Source organism: Siniperca chuatsi, linkage group LG16 (assembly GCF_020085105.1).
Source record: "Siniperca chuatsi isolate FFG_IHB_CAS linkage group LG16, ASM2008510v1, whole genome shotgun sequence".
NCBI lineage: Eukaryota > Metazoa > Chordata > Actinopteri > Centrarchiformes > Sinipercidae > Siniperca > Siniperca chuatsi.
The window spans coordinates 18753401-18768207 of record NC_058057.1 but is presented as its reverse complement, the minus strand read 5'-3'; the positions used below and the strand labels follow the sequence as shown (position 1 = coordinate 18768207).

General features: G+C 39.5%; 1 protein-coding gene across 2 annotated transcripts in view; it reads left to right on the top strand.

Moving 5' to 3' along the window:
* Window positions 1–14014, top strand: part of lpgat1 (lysophosphatidylglycerol acyltransferase 1) — a 51292-nt gene extending 37278 nt beyond the window's left edge. For both annotated transcript variants that reach the window (XM_044170012.1, XM_044170013.1), the window contains exons 7-8: window positions 9666–9772; window positions 11111–14014. In XM_044170012.1, the coding sequence (XP_044025947.1) occupies window positions 9666–9772; window positions 11111–11262 (259 nt within the window). In that variant the 3' untranslated portion in view covers window positions 11263–14014. The remainder of the gene's footprint in view (window positions 1–9665; window positions 9773–11110) is intronic.
* Window positions 14015–14807: the final 793 nt, after the last annotated feature.

The following is a 14807-nucleotide window of genomic DNA, read 5'->3' as shown; positions in this document are numbered from 1 at the left end:
AAACCCATTACAGGAGTCATCCCCCACCCATATTCACTTCATTCGATGCAGAATTCTCCTCAAGAGGTGTCAGAGTTCAAAGCCCATCAGCAGGAGTGGAAGACAGGGTATCTTCAAGTCTTCAAGCACTGAAATTAGTTTCCTTAAACAAAAGCCTTGGATGTATTAAAAAGTCTTAAATTGAATTTACAAAAGTCTTAAATATTTTTATTGTGCCTGCCATAGACGGTAATGTTAGTTTTAAAATGTTTTTGTATCCGGTAGTGGGCTGTCGGGAGACGTTAGGACGTTGGGATTGTTTCAACAATCCTTTTTGTGGAGTTTCAGGCGGCACCATCGGACCTATTGCAAACACTGTGTCTACCGCTAGCTACAGTAACTAGGAAGGTCATCATATCATAATGGGCAAGTGCCTATTAACAAAAACCTAAATTAACAAATGAATTAATAATTTCCAATTGGTTAATCCATTCATTGATTTTCTGCCACCTACTTGGGGCCATGTCGCGATAGTTTAATTAATTATATCGTTATGAATTTTTGTTATGCACTGCTGGGAAGTACAGAAAAAATGTGATATAATAATAATAAATAATTATAAGCCATATTGCCCCTACTGTTTTTCCATCATACTTTAATACTTTGGCCGGTTTGACAGGTATTATTAAAATGCATTCTTTGTGGTCTTAACAAGTCTTAAATTTAACTTGGTGAGCACTACAGAAACCTGGAAGAACTAGAAGTATTTAGATTCTTGCTTCAGTAAAAGTAGTAATATGTCTGTGTAAAAGTACTACGTATATATATATATATATATATATATATTTTTTTTTTTTATAGGATAATAGATAATTATCACTGATGCATTAATGTGTGAGCAGTATTTTTGTTGTAGTTGGTTGAGGTTGAGCTGATTTTCACTACTTAATAAATTATTGGGCTGTTTAATCTGCAGATTCTGTCAATAATTGAGACCTAAAAATCTTGTTTTGCAGTGCAGTAACTTTATATAAACCTGTTTAGTTTAAACCAACCTTTTTTTATTTTAAATGAGTAAAAATGAATGTCTGTGTTTCTTGAAACAAGAGAGAATAAGGCACCATCGCTGCACTAGAATTATGAAAAAGTATTTTTTTCAGTTGATTTGCATTGAAAGTAGGTTGAAATATTCCCACTACACTGTGGGGATGCTCCAATCCAATTTACCAGATTAATATCTGGGCCGATACTGACCTTTTTAAGCGGATCGGGTATCGGACATGACCAATCCACATTAAATACAGCTTCTTCTTTTTTTGTCAATGTCATAATAGAAATTCAGTGTTTCCGCTAGCATTTACATTAATTCCTTCACTTCAGGTTGTTTTTAGTCTCATAGCAACCCCTGGCCTCTTGTTACCTTAAATACACAGTATACCTGCATACCTCACTGTGTGAGGTATACAGGTTTTAAATTTGGGGAGAAGACATTGCAATATCAGCAGATACCCTGAGTTGAGGTATCTGAGTCTATCAGGAAAGGTTGGATTGGTGCATTTCTTACTACTATTTATGCTGATTTGTTTTTCACTTTTTCTAAGAAAATAAAGCTTTCAGGACTCAATTCCAGACCAAAATGACTCGATAAGAGGAATGTTTTTTCACTGAACAATGCATCCTGTTTAAGAAGCTCATCATATGTTTTGTATGAAAAATAATCTGCAAAGTACCCAGTAACTAAAGATAAAAAAAATTGTAGTGGAGTAAAAACTATAATATTTCCCTGCGTAATGTAGTAGAGTAGAAGTAGAAAGTAGCATAAAATGGAAATATACCTCAAAACTTAATGTCAGTACAGTACTTGAGTAAATGTTTCTGAATATGAAACAGTAATTAAAAGTGTAGCAATAAGGAATAGTTACAGACTTGTATTCAGATGATAACAAATCTGCTCTTTGTCTTTGGGAGGAGTGTTGTACTTGTTTACAGTTAAACTGACCTCAAACATGCTCCCTCATAAACAGCAGGGCGTTCTGACATCGGTGTGACTATAAAGTCATTTTGAGCCACGTAGTCCATATCCACCTGTGACAGTGGTTTTATGGGCCCTTACTTCTGACCTGTGCACTGATAAGAGGTCGATGCTCCCATGCAAGGCTGTTGTTAACCTCTACACTGCTCATCCCACAGCCTCCACCTCGCTACCGTGTCCTCACATGACAACAGCAACACTTAATCAGAGGCATATGGTCACGGTGACCAGGTGAAAGTGTGCTGCTGCCACGTAGACACGGGGATCAAAGTGGGGATAAGGGGACCAAAAGTATGGTAGTCTTTGCTGGTCACTCAAGTACACATCCAAAACGGTCACTTTCATACCTGTAGTTCATTTGGTCCAGATCAAGGGGAAAAAATTATGCACTTTTGCTATTAAGTTTTTGTCCATTTCGTGTTCATGCTGACTTTTTACAAACGAACCAAGAGGTATGAACACGAACTGACAGTTTTGTTGACACTCATCTTTCATCAAAAGCGCTACATGGACTCATGAGGGAAGTCAAATTCTGGTGACTGACAGCAGGACACTCAACACTTTACTGCTTCTTATTACGTGTATTTATACTCTGGTGTCACAGAGCTCATGAAGAAATAACGTTATTGTTTGAGACTGCAGCTCGACCTTGTAAATCATAAATGGTGACTAACAGATAGAAATAGGTCAATAAAGAGGCACTTTGTACCGTAATATTACAGTTTAGTTTCTAACTCTGCTGCTTTTACCACCCTGCTGGTTTTGGAGTATCTATCTGATCACCAGTAATGGAAAATAAAATCAACAATAAAGTTTATGTCAGACTTCTGCTTTCATTTCATCTTGTTGATCAATTAACAACATATTTTTGTGTTTTTCTGACTAAATTAATGTGAGTAGATGATGCACCTGCACAGATGGCAGAGAGTGATAGAACACCTTATCCATGTTTTTGATCAGAGTACTTCAGCTGGTATATCCAAACTGGAATAAGACGTTATCCAGGTTTGATATTTTCATACTCCATACTACATGCTAGTGCACGTGTAACATCACTCGTGTGGGCTAATTGTACAACATAATCTTGATCAGCACATCCTCACCAAAATACTGAGTAATAATGTGACCGTTCATTAGATGAGTGTGATAATTGACAGTTATGTTAATACATTGTCAATGAAAAGTATGTACAGCCTTTTTTAAGTAGCAATCACTGACGCATCTTAGGTTACATTAAGTCAGTGAACTTGCATGTCAAAGTGTCCCGATAAGAGAAAATATCAGTTGGTCTGCTGACTTCTGCTGTGCCTCAAGGTTTTAGCCAATGCCTCAGCCTTTTGTGGAGTTCTTAAATCTTTTTGTAAGTATTCTGAATAAGTTTTTATGTGACCAGAAAATAGTCTTATGTGTCAACATGATTTCTCAACTTTTTTCCCCTCTGGCCAAGCCCTGTTTTTTACATCTGCTGGTGAAGATTCTGTCGTGTCCATTGTTCTGCATCTAACCATTTCCTGGAACATAAACAGCCATGAGCCAGAGAGGAAGCAGATTAAAGACTAAATGGAGCAATTAAAGAGCGGACTCCTACCGTCCCTCAACTTCTCTCTGATTGCAGATAAGCGCTTAGCATTCTGCAAGCAAGAAGCCCTTTAAGAGTCATGTGGAGTGTGTGGTTTACTTACGGATCCCCAGCGACCTCAAAGTAAAATTATACAAGGAAATCTCCATCATTGTTGATCCAGTGTAGCACCAATTTTACAAAACCTTGTGTATGCTTTATCATACTTTACTTATTCTTTGTTTAATTGTTGCTTTAGGTGGTAAAACTGACCCTCACGCCACAGGTTGATTGAGAGAAAGAACTCAAAGGCAGCAGTTTGGGATTTGGAGCTTCATTGTACATAGATGAGGACCCTTATCTTAACTAGAAAGAGACCGGGAGCAGGACAGGAGACTTTTTTTGGTCCCCGAGCCACACTGGCTACTAATCTCAATATGCACCTTTTGCAACATTGTGCCTCCCAGGGCACCTTTTTGTTTCTCAAGATTTCACAGCCAGAGAGATTTAGGGCTGTGTAGAGTCTCCAAACAATGACTGGCTACCTTCCAAAGAGGCTTGTTGAGTGGACAGACTTTTCCAGCAACGGTCCAAATTTAATTAGCCTCCCGGCCTTGTTAGAAAGGGAAACAATATCTCAAGAATAAGAACTATACAGAAGCTAAATGATTAAAACAAGGCAGTTAATATGAAGGATCAAAAGTTTCTGATTTGTTAATAACCCTAATTTGTCTTTCATCCAATGAATAAACATATGGACAAGGGAACTATATTTGTCCTGGTAACTATATTTGAATTTATTGTGAAATATTTTCTAGAAATTAACAACCACAAATGTTACGGCATCACTTGCAAGTAAGGATATACATCATCTGTTGGATGTGGTGCAGCTTAGCACATGGTAAAAGTCTGATGTTTGAGGTTATTGACAGGAGAAACTGCAGCTCTCTCACAGCTGTCTCTGTGCGCCAGGGTGTCACATAAACAAGCAGGCCGGTGCCAAGTGGGTTAGGGTGGAAATGAGAGCGCGTCTGTGGCCCCATGCCAACACACCACCACCAGTTCCTCTTCACCACCACCACTATCACCATCACTACTGTCCACAATGCAAGCCTCTGCACCTCTTAAAAACAAATACCGCCATACTCTGTTTCTTTTCACTCAGCGCAATATTGACACTGTAGTGCAATGTTTAAATTTTTCACACTACTGCAAACAAAACCATAGCGGAGCATTGTTAGCATTCTTATCCTTGCAGTTGGAGTTCATTGTAACTGTGCAACCTGCAGACGAGATAGTACACTGAGTCTGTTTGTTTTTCTATGAGCCAAAACGAGACCGCTGATGTTGCGGCTGTTAGAACTTTTGTACGACCTGTTACACTTCAGCAGCCAACAGTCCTGGCACGTGTACCACCTCTCCAAGGTATCCGCACATGCTGAAAACAGAACTTCTCACATACATTTTAATACCATGAAAAGTATTAAAAGTACACTATATTAGCTATTAATTCATCACCAAATTAAGGCAGCTTAATCTCCAATTGATGCAACTAAAAACTTAGATAATGGTATTAAAATACTTTCATTGATATGTAAAGGCAGATGAAAAGTGCATGAAACAAGACCCAGAAAAATGCCACAAACTGTGTAGTTTAACAAAGATCTGGCTGGACTGTTAGCAGAATCTTTTTGTTACTTTTACATCCAGTAGGCCACAGTAGTTTCGACCTATGTACATTTTAGTGTCCTTTCAACTACTGTGCAAGTGTAGTGTAATAAATTCTTAAGCTTTTTGGTTGGACACATTTGCTGTGTTTAAAATGTTTGCTTGTTAAAATGGTCTTACATTCAGTTTTAGCTAAATGAGCTTTAATATCTATACCCGTGCCTAGCATTAGGTAGAAAACATATGATAACTTGCAAATAAAGCAGCACTATATGTCAAATATGCAGCATCGACGTTATTCCATGAGCTGACATTTAAACTCTACTTAAAGTTGGATATGCAGAAAAAGCCACGTGATAATGGAAGACACGGCATAGTGTAGAACAGATTTAAACTTTGATATGAAGAGCTAAACATTAACAACTCAGCCTGTCAGTTATAGAAATGAAATGAAATAAAGCTGAATCGATTTGTCGATTGGCAGAAAATTTTGCGCATTCCAGCTTCTGAAATGTGAGGATTTGATTATGGTTGGTTGTAGTCCTAATCTGACATTATCCATAGCACTGGAGCAAGACAGTTTGAGTGGTAGCAGCCTAAATGTGGAGTCAGGTGTTTTCAGGGCAGGAAATGAACCCAGTGAACTTCCCACATGCTGGTTTATTTTGGCTGTGAGTGGTCACATCTCTTACAGATGTGGCTACAGACATTGTTCTCCCAACAAACTTGGCTGATAAACCAGTGAAAGCAACTGATACGGGGAAGATAATGTATGCTACCTAAGCGCCTCCTTCAACCTCAGCTGTCCTCAGCAGCTAGACCCCAAAAGATCCTGATTTCTGCATGATTATTGCAGCTGAAGGAAAGCGCTGTGGTAGCCACCTGCTACCCAAGGCCCTAAATGCACAAACCTGTGGATGAGTGGCCGAAGCCGGCTGCTCTCCTCCTCTGTCAGGATTACAGAGCCATCGGTTTATTTACATTTAAGAGTACAGAGGGCCTTTGGCAGGCATCTTATACTGGAGCAGGTGTGAAGCGCTCTCTAAGCTTGCACGTGTATCATACATTTAATCACTCATTTATTTAATAACAACAACACCGTCACAATCATTGCTGTGAAAAAATGCTCATTTTCCACACACAAATAGACTCTTAATGGGAGCTACAAAACCAAAAATTACCACCTATCACCACAACTACGAGCAGTTACATGGAAAACACAGCTTTTATTGTTCCAGTGGTGACTTGCGTGATTTATCCTTTGCTTTAATTGCTACTTTCTGTCCACATATTATTGCATCAGTCTTACTATTAAGGGGTGCTGGTGGGTCTAATATTCTCAGCCTCTTTCTGAACTTATTTTCTCCTTTCTTAGTCCTTTGAGAATGCGTCAGTGCTAGTGGTTGGTTCCTGTGGTACATCAGTAATGTGAAAGATATCTGATATCCACAGACACAGTCGGAGAAGCTTCATGGAACGTCTTGCTTCAGCCTCTAATCACCCTATCAGGTGGCCTCAGCAGCTTAGCTCCAGTTTTGTGCAACCGGAGCCGCTCAGGGCGGTCCAGTGTTGCTGTTGGTAAAGAGCTGTTTTATCTTCAAAAAGTCAGCTTTATTTAGAACCTTTTAACAGGATGAAAGTGGTGGATTTTGGTCAGTTTTGTCTTGAATTTAACAGGAGTTTCATGCCACTGGGGACATAAAAGTTGCTCTACTTTAAACAGGACCTTATTCAGACTTTCCACATAGCAACACCCACACAGTGAACTGCTGGATAATGAGTAGAAGGGTCTGTAGATATGCTCTTAAAATATACAAACCAAGTGGAAGTCTGTGTTGAATCATCAGCTCCTGACCTTCTGATCTGTGGAACAAGCAGGCCAAGCCTTTTCCTGATTCAGCTGAAGTTTTTACTCTCGAGTGTCCAACTGCACTGACATCCTCTCTGATAGTAGCTTTTTACACCTATAAAATTCAGAATATGGTATCAAGTTAAACCCTTTAATCAGGCGGCTCTGGCTCATTCCAAAAGACATTTTAATTATCAATCATTAAAATCTGTTCAACTAATGGAAACTTGTCATATAAACTCTGATTCTTTTGTATTTTCATGACATTTATCCTTTTATTTAGAGGATCATGTGAATACTTTGTGTAGAAATTAGGGCTGCAACTAACGATTATTTTCATCATCAATGAATCTGCTTTTTCTCGATTAATCAATTCATCATTTTGTCTATGAAATATCAGAAAATGGAGAAAAATGCCCATTATAATTTCCTAGAGCTCCAAGGTGACATCTTCAAATTTCTTATTTTATCTGATGATAAGTCAAAAATCCAAAGAAATTCAGTTTACAGTAATATAAGACAAAGAAAAGCAGCAAATCCTCACATTTGAAAAGCTTGAAAAGTGATGTGAAGTGATGTAGTGAACAATTTTAGACGACTAATAATCTGACCACAGGCTCATTCTGAGCAAAAATGCCTAATTTAACACATTATTCAGGCCAAACTGACACATTCAAAACAAGCACTCCTGATTATTTTAGATTTTCATCATATTAATATTTTTATTTAGGGAATCATGTGAATACTGGCTCATGTAGCCGCAGTCAGATGTTCATACCTGCAACAGAGTGGGCAAACACGTCTGTGTCACTGGATTTAAAACACAAGACATCATCCTGACAGGAGTGCTGTTGCCTTTGCTTAGATAGCTTTTTGATATATATTGATCACTTTAGTAATCAATACTGTATCACTTATTGCTTCCCTCTTACAAAAGCTTTCCTCATAGGCACAGATGTACTTTTACTGTGGACATTATTCGATTGGGAGTATTGAGCAAATGTTGAGTGCAGAGGAAATGTTTGTCTGAGGGAGGAGACTGTAACCTCTATTTGAAGGTGACCAGGAGCTGGTTGTGCGGCCTACTAGGGACCCCTTCTGGTTAGAAACAAGATTTCATCAGCACCCTCATCATGGCTTGTAAAAGTGACCCTTTTTATATTCCACCTACTCTTTTCTCATTTGTGATTGTAAAAAGACATTGTTTTTAGCCAGCTGGAAATGGTTCATTTGAGAAATTAACAACTAGTGGAGGTTTCCAACTAGATGTTAGTCAGGCTCGTGCTGAGAGATGAAACTGGAAATTAAATGGCAGCTATTTTGATAGTCGTTTTGTTTAAGTAAATTTGTAAGCGAAAATGGCATCAATTCTCTTGTTTCTGTTTCTCAAATGTCAGGATGTGCTAGTTTCTTTCATCTTCTGTGATAGTAAAGTGAATATTTTTGAGTTTTGGACTGTTGGTCTGACAATTTCTAACTTTGAGAATGCACAATCAGTGAGGTGCAGACTAGCAAGAGCTCAAAGAGATCAAATTAAAACATGTTGCGTAACTCTTCTACAGCACACCATGCTTTAATCACCAAATGGTTTATGGCTATCTGGTCTTCATCAGGGTTGTGTCTGAGGCTGTTTCTGGTATCCTTGTATACGGTCCATTACTCAGTCATGTGATGTCACGGTGGACACCAAGTAAACAAAACATTTACATCCCACTTTTCTTAAAAATCTTAAAAAATCTAAATGGCCAGAGATACAGAACACACATTACAACCATCTTTTCAGAATATTTTCCAGCAAATAGTCTTTCATCTTAACCCATTAATGGGTAAAAATGTTGAATAGCCATTTTTATAATACCAGGCACATTCTGTATTCTTTAAACCTCATTTTTCAAACAAATTTTTCTGCTGATTGGGCAAAAACAAAACAGTTTAAGAAGTCACCACAGGAAACTCGTGATTGGCAGTTTGGCTGTTTGCTGACATTCTATAGGCCAAAAAACTAATCAATTAATCAAGAAACTTAACAGTAGATTCGGCGATAATATCATTAGTTGCAGCCCTACTAATGCCTCACTGTACCCCCCCAATGGGCCCCACAGGCCCCACACAGATTAAAGATATTGTCTATAATTGCAAAAAGCTGAAAACATAAGTTCTTGCCAGAATTTATTAGTGCTGCTTCTCTCCGGCTTGGTGGCAAAACTGATTTGCATTTTTATTTTATTTTTTTACTTTTATGCCCCACACCCTTCTAACCAAGCCATTTTGTGGAGCTAAATGACTTGTCTGTCTCCTGTCAGGACTCCTCTCAGCACTTCTATCTCCCTCTGACACTCTGATGAGCCTGCCAGCTAATGAATCCCCAAAACAAGCTGAAGCTACAGCAAACACACAGACCGCGTAATGGAGGATATTATATTAGAGTAATAGAGGGACCACGGCTGACACCCTGGGTTTGGACTGCAGCTTCCACGACAGATCAATGCAGACAGTTTCTGCTGAGTGAGACTCCAGTAATCCTTTTTTGTGCTTCGTCTCACTCCCTGTCTGCCCTTCTCTCTCTTTTTTTCCTTCAGGATGTATCCAATAAAAGAGGTTCCTGTTGAAGCAGAGGCCCTGACTGACTGGCTGTATCAGAGGTTTGTGGAGAAAGAAGAGTTGCTGGCCCACTTCTACGACACAGGTCTGTTTCACCATGTCAGTTTGCTAGTCGTACTGAAATCTGAATTTCAAATCTCAATTTTGTGTAAGGAAATATAAACTATAATGATACTGCAGCTGTTGTGCATATCTTTTCTATTTTTCAAAAGAGGCTAAAACTGTATTTGCTAAAAACATTAGTGAAACCATGTCCAAGCTTCAACCATCTGGGTGGGCGTTTCCCATGGCAACGGTTGACTGATGAGGGCCGTTGTTGCTAGGAGACACACTGTCAACTTCTGTGGTGCAGTACTGACTGGAGCACATCATACTGTATATCCTCCGAATGTTAATACGAGACGTTTTTTACCCTTTTTCAACAAGCACCCGTGTGTGTGTGTGTGTGTGTCTGTGTGTGTGTGTGTCTGTGTGTGTTAGTAATCAGCCACTAGGACTTTAAAACATCTGTCACAATGCAACATTCAACATTTGGACCCATCGTGCTGTCAAGTTTGTATTCCACTCAAAAAGTGGAAGCTAGTTAGCCTAACTTGCTAACATTAGCACTAATTCCCACTGGACATTACTTTATTTTAACACTTGCTGAGTCACGCACGGCCAATGTGTCTGCTTCAATTCAAATGTTAAGCAATGGAAACCGACTTATTTAGACTTCTAGAGACAACCTTGTGTTAGTTTCAGTTTTAGTCAGACTTTGAATTTAATTATTTTAAGTACGAGGATGCATCGCTATGTGTAACGATCTTTCCTTTCATCCAGTCGCTCTGCCGTCACGGTGATACTTTCTGTGTATGAACTCTTTGTCATGCATGTGCGTACTAAAAGCCGATTAGAAACCGAGTTACCCATTTGCACAGCCAAGAAGTCGGCTTTCTCCACGAGAAATCCACGTGGTCGTATCTGGTTTCCTTAATCCCCTACCCCTCCAGTTGTGGAAACCAGGTTTCTCGTCACATGATGAGAAAGCCGTTCTGTGTTCCTCACACATTATACATATAAGAGAGGTTCTAGCTAGCGTCGTCTCTCTCTTTAATGGGTCCAGGTGTGGTGACTGCAAATGACAAGACTGTCAAAACTTAAAGCAACAAGTATTTCTCTAACCTCAGTACTCCACACGTTACTCTGAATCAAATCACCAGTCACTTCACAGAGTAGTGCTGAGTTCACAGTCACTTCCTTTTGGTTATTACAATTTTGACCAAATAAGTACATGTCAAAACAAACACCAAGGACATATATACACTAATTTCTCAGAAATGTTTTGATTTCAGTTCGACTTTAAATCACCCATCTGTGGCTTCCTGAAGAAATATGTCTAAGAGCAAAATTCTGACTCGTCTGTATTTGTCTTCCTCAACAGGATCATTCCCCCTCGAGGAAGGAAAGAAGGAGACAGTTTCCCGGCAGATGACCCTCGACCCCGTGTGGCTGTGTATTATCCAGTCGTTTGCTTTTGCCTCCGGCTACGTGTGGTACAGCGTCCTCCAGTACCTCTACTGCTGTTTATTTTGAGTGCGCTGATGAGGCGAGAGTCTTTATCGGACCACTGGAAAAGCCTCAGGATCAGTTGGTGTGTGGCCCAGCGTCATACTTGCCCCTACGATGTATGAATGTACATTTACAACAGTGGAGAGACTTAACAGGAAACAAAAAAACATGGAAGACAAGTACACACAGATTACAAATACCCATACAAGATGAAACTGGTCACAGGCATAGTTAACTTGCACACAACCCTAACACACACTCGCTCCAACGGCCTAGCAGAATAATTTCTCGCACTCGTCACATGACTCACATTTTGATGTTTACACGTCCTCATACACGTAGACGCTCACACGTACATAACTTTTTATTCGAAGTTAACGAAACGAGGCTCAGGACTCCTCCAGAAGATGCTCTGGACCGGACTCTCTCTCTTCCCCTCCCAGGCTTTAGCCGTAGTAGTTTTACAGAGTATAAAGTATGTATGGACGTGCGTGTGTGAGTGAATATATGTGACTAGAAGCATAATGTCTGCCCTTGTTCTTCTTCCTGGCAAGAGTTGAGGAAGCCCACTGGACCTCTCTTTCAGCCCGCTGACTAGCCGGCCACACAGAGCGAGCGGCTGTATGAACGTTGAGGCTGCGCAGCTGGCCGCTCCTCTGGCCTTCATTGCACTAAGGATCCATACTGCCCTAACTGCTCCCTGTCCCAGGAAATATTCCTGATTGGTAGCTGTCAATGTTTTAATTTCTTTTGTTTTCTTCCCTTTTATCCGCATATCTCCACAACAATGGCCATCATATGTGTTGTTGATGTCTTTTTGTTGACTTTTTTCCCCCCTTTGTCCGCCTGTCTGTCGAGGCAGTACTCTGAGCTTACTAAGAAGGGGGGGATCATGTTTACACTGGCGGCCCTGCTGAAAGCCTAAAGAGATGGTGGCTATGATGCGGCGCTTGATTTAAGGATCTTTTCTGTGTCAGACGTTGAAGTGAGGAAGAGGAGACTGTGCTGTATTGCTAATTTTTAAAAAAAACAGTGGTGGCACGCAGGGCAAGAATGGCAGTCTGATCACCTAAAAAGTAACTCCCTCTTTGTGGATTCCCCTTTTCGCCCTCTGCTATCCAACGTGTATACACACACACACACACACACACACACACACACACACACACACACACACAAACAAATACACATGTGCACACCTAGCCATGTGCAGCTACACAAAGCAGAGTAGACGTCTGTCTCGAAGGATCATCTCAGCAAGCCAGACTGAGAAGGCAGAGACTCTTATTCCCCCATTGGACTACATAGTTTTACAAATATTTAAGCCATATGCTTAGTGTCGTCGGGGTGGGAAAAAGACATGGAGAAAAAAATATGATTTTTATAGAAAGCTACCCTAATGTTCAGCATTCTAAAATAGAGATTTTGGCTTACAGAACTATAGGTGTCATTACTGTAAATTTACAGCATAACCTGCCTAAGTGAGTGTGTGTGGTTGTCTTCCCCCCTCCAATTTTTGATATATATGATTCTTGTCGTGTTGCTCTGTGACGTCAGAGTGTGGCGACAATTTCACCACGAGTGGTCAAATTTGATTTCATTTTAAATTACATGAACTGTTGTCCTCTTTTCATGGTATGTTTAAATCTTGTACATAACAAAGCTGAGGAAGAGTTTTCATTGCTGGAAATGACCGCAGCGTTTCTCTCTGTTTTGGTCCGAATTTTAGTTTTAAATATCATGAATGTTTTGGGTTGTTTTTTTTTAAAGAAGACAACGAAAGCAAGGATTTCCCGTTCACTTCTCAGTGTACCCTGTATTTTTTATTTTTTTGTTGTCGAGTTCCTGACCAGGAAGTTGTTGTGTGCTTCAAGACATCAGAGCTACTGTACGTCCGTGTGCTGGCTGACACAGCGTTTGCACAGCAACACACGGGCCCAGTTTCTAACTTGTACCATTGTACATTTTAAATGATCAGGATTTAGTGGAAAACTTTGACTATCAAGCCTTACCTGATGTCCTGGTGGACCACAATCCCAAATAATGCTGTTTCCTCGCATCCCTCTTGACAAACATTTGGGGTGTTTGTCATAATGATGGTTTCATGGTGTCGAGCTCAAACTTGGCCCGTGAGGAAGGGACCACTCTTCACTTACGAGGGAAACTCTGGCAGGGCCCTGCAATGATGCAGCTGTTCTCTCTCGAATGTACTTGTGTTGTTGTTTTGAGGTCAATTATATGTAATTTGCTTAGTCTGCTTTAATTAGGAAAATTATAGAGGAGCAGCAATTATCATTGTCATAAACTAATGCATAAAAGGTGCATTTTAGTAGTTTACTGCCCTCCCTGTGTGCCACTGTTGGTAGAAACTGTGTGTGAAATGCAAAAAAAAAAAAGGGAGGGGGATACCTGACTGGGTAGGTAAAAAGAGTTTAAATCAGGCTGTAAATGTGATTCATCCAGTGGCCCTTTCAGATTCCCCTCCATCGTGAGAGTGACTTGAAATAAAGCTTCATCCCCCCCCCACACACACCACCACCTTTTTTACTTTTTTTTTTTTATTGTTTTAATTTTCTGACCATGTTTCCAAAGAAGGCAGGGAAATAATGTTTTCCTAGATGTGGTTTTAGGAAATGAACACTATAGGGATTTAAACAAATTATACTAGAACTGTCTGTAATTTTCCATTTTGTACTTCTCCTTTAATTCCTAGCTACACAGCCATTTTACAACACAAAAAGACTTGTGCTGGAATAAAACATCATAAAGATCCTAACAGTGTAATGCTTGTCTTTTAATGTGTTTATGCATAAATAGTGTTGTATCACGGTAAATGTTGACATATAATAGTATTGCTTTGCTGTTGGGTAGACATCAGCCAGTTCCTCTTTAATCGCAGGTTTTCATTTATGAACGCATTAGATACAAAAATGAAGCTTAAAGTATTAGTTCAACATTTTGGGAATTGTGCTTATTTGCTTTCTTGCCGAAAATCAGATGAGAAGATCGATACAAGTGTCATTTCTGTCCTTTAAATATGAAGCTTCAGCCGGTAAGCTTAGTTTAGTATAAAGACTGTTGTCTGATAACTTTACTACATTTTGTTTGTTTCGTGGCTCTATATTCTGAAGGGTTGTGTGCCAAGAAATAGTTCAGTACACACTTGGGTGCTGTACGAGATATAACGTGTTAATTCAGCTTTAGAGGTGTTGATAATATGGACGGCCTGTTTCTCCCAGCTTCCTGTCTGTGTACTAGCTAACTGTCATATTTAAGTTAGCTAACTTTAACTTGTAAGAAACCAATAAGCGTCTTTCCCTAAATGTCACTGAACTATTCTTCAATTATTCTTCAACAGTATGCAGAAATCTTGAAGATCCTATATAAATTACCAAGGGAAAATCCTCATTTCCCTCTGATTTTAAAGGTCCAGTGTGTAACATTTAGGAGGAGCTATTGGCAGAAATGGAATATCATATCTATAAGTATGTTTTAATTAGTGTATAATCACCTGAAAATAAGAATTGTTTTCATTACCTTAGAATAAGCCGTTTTTATCTACGAGAGGG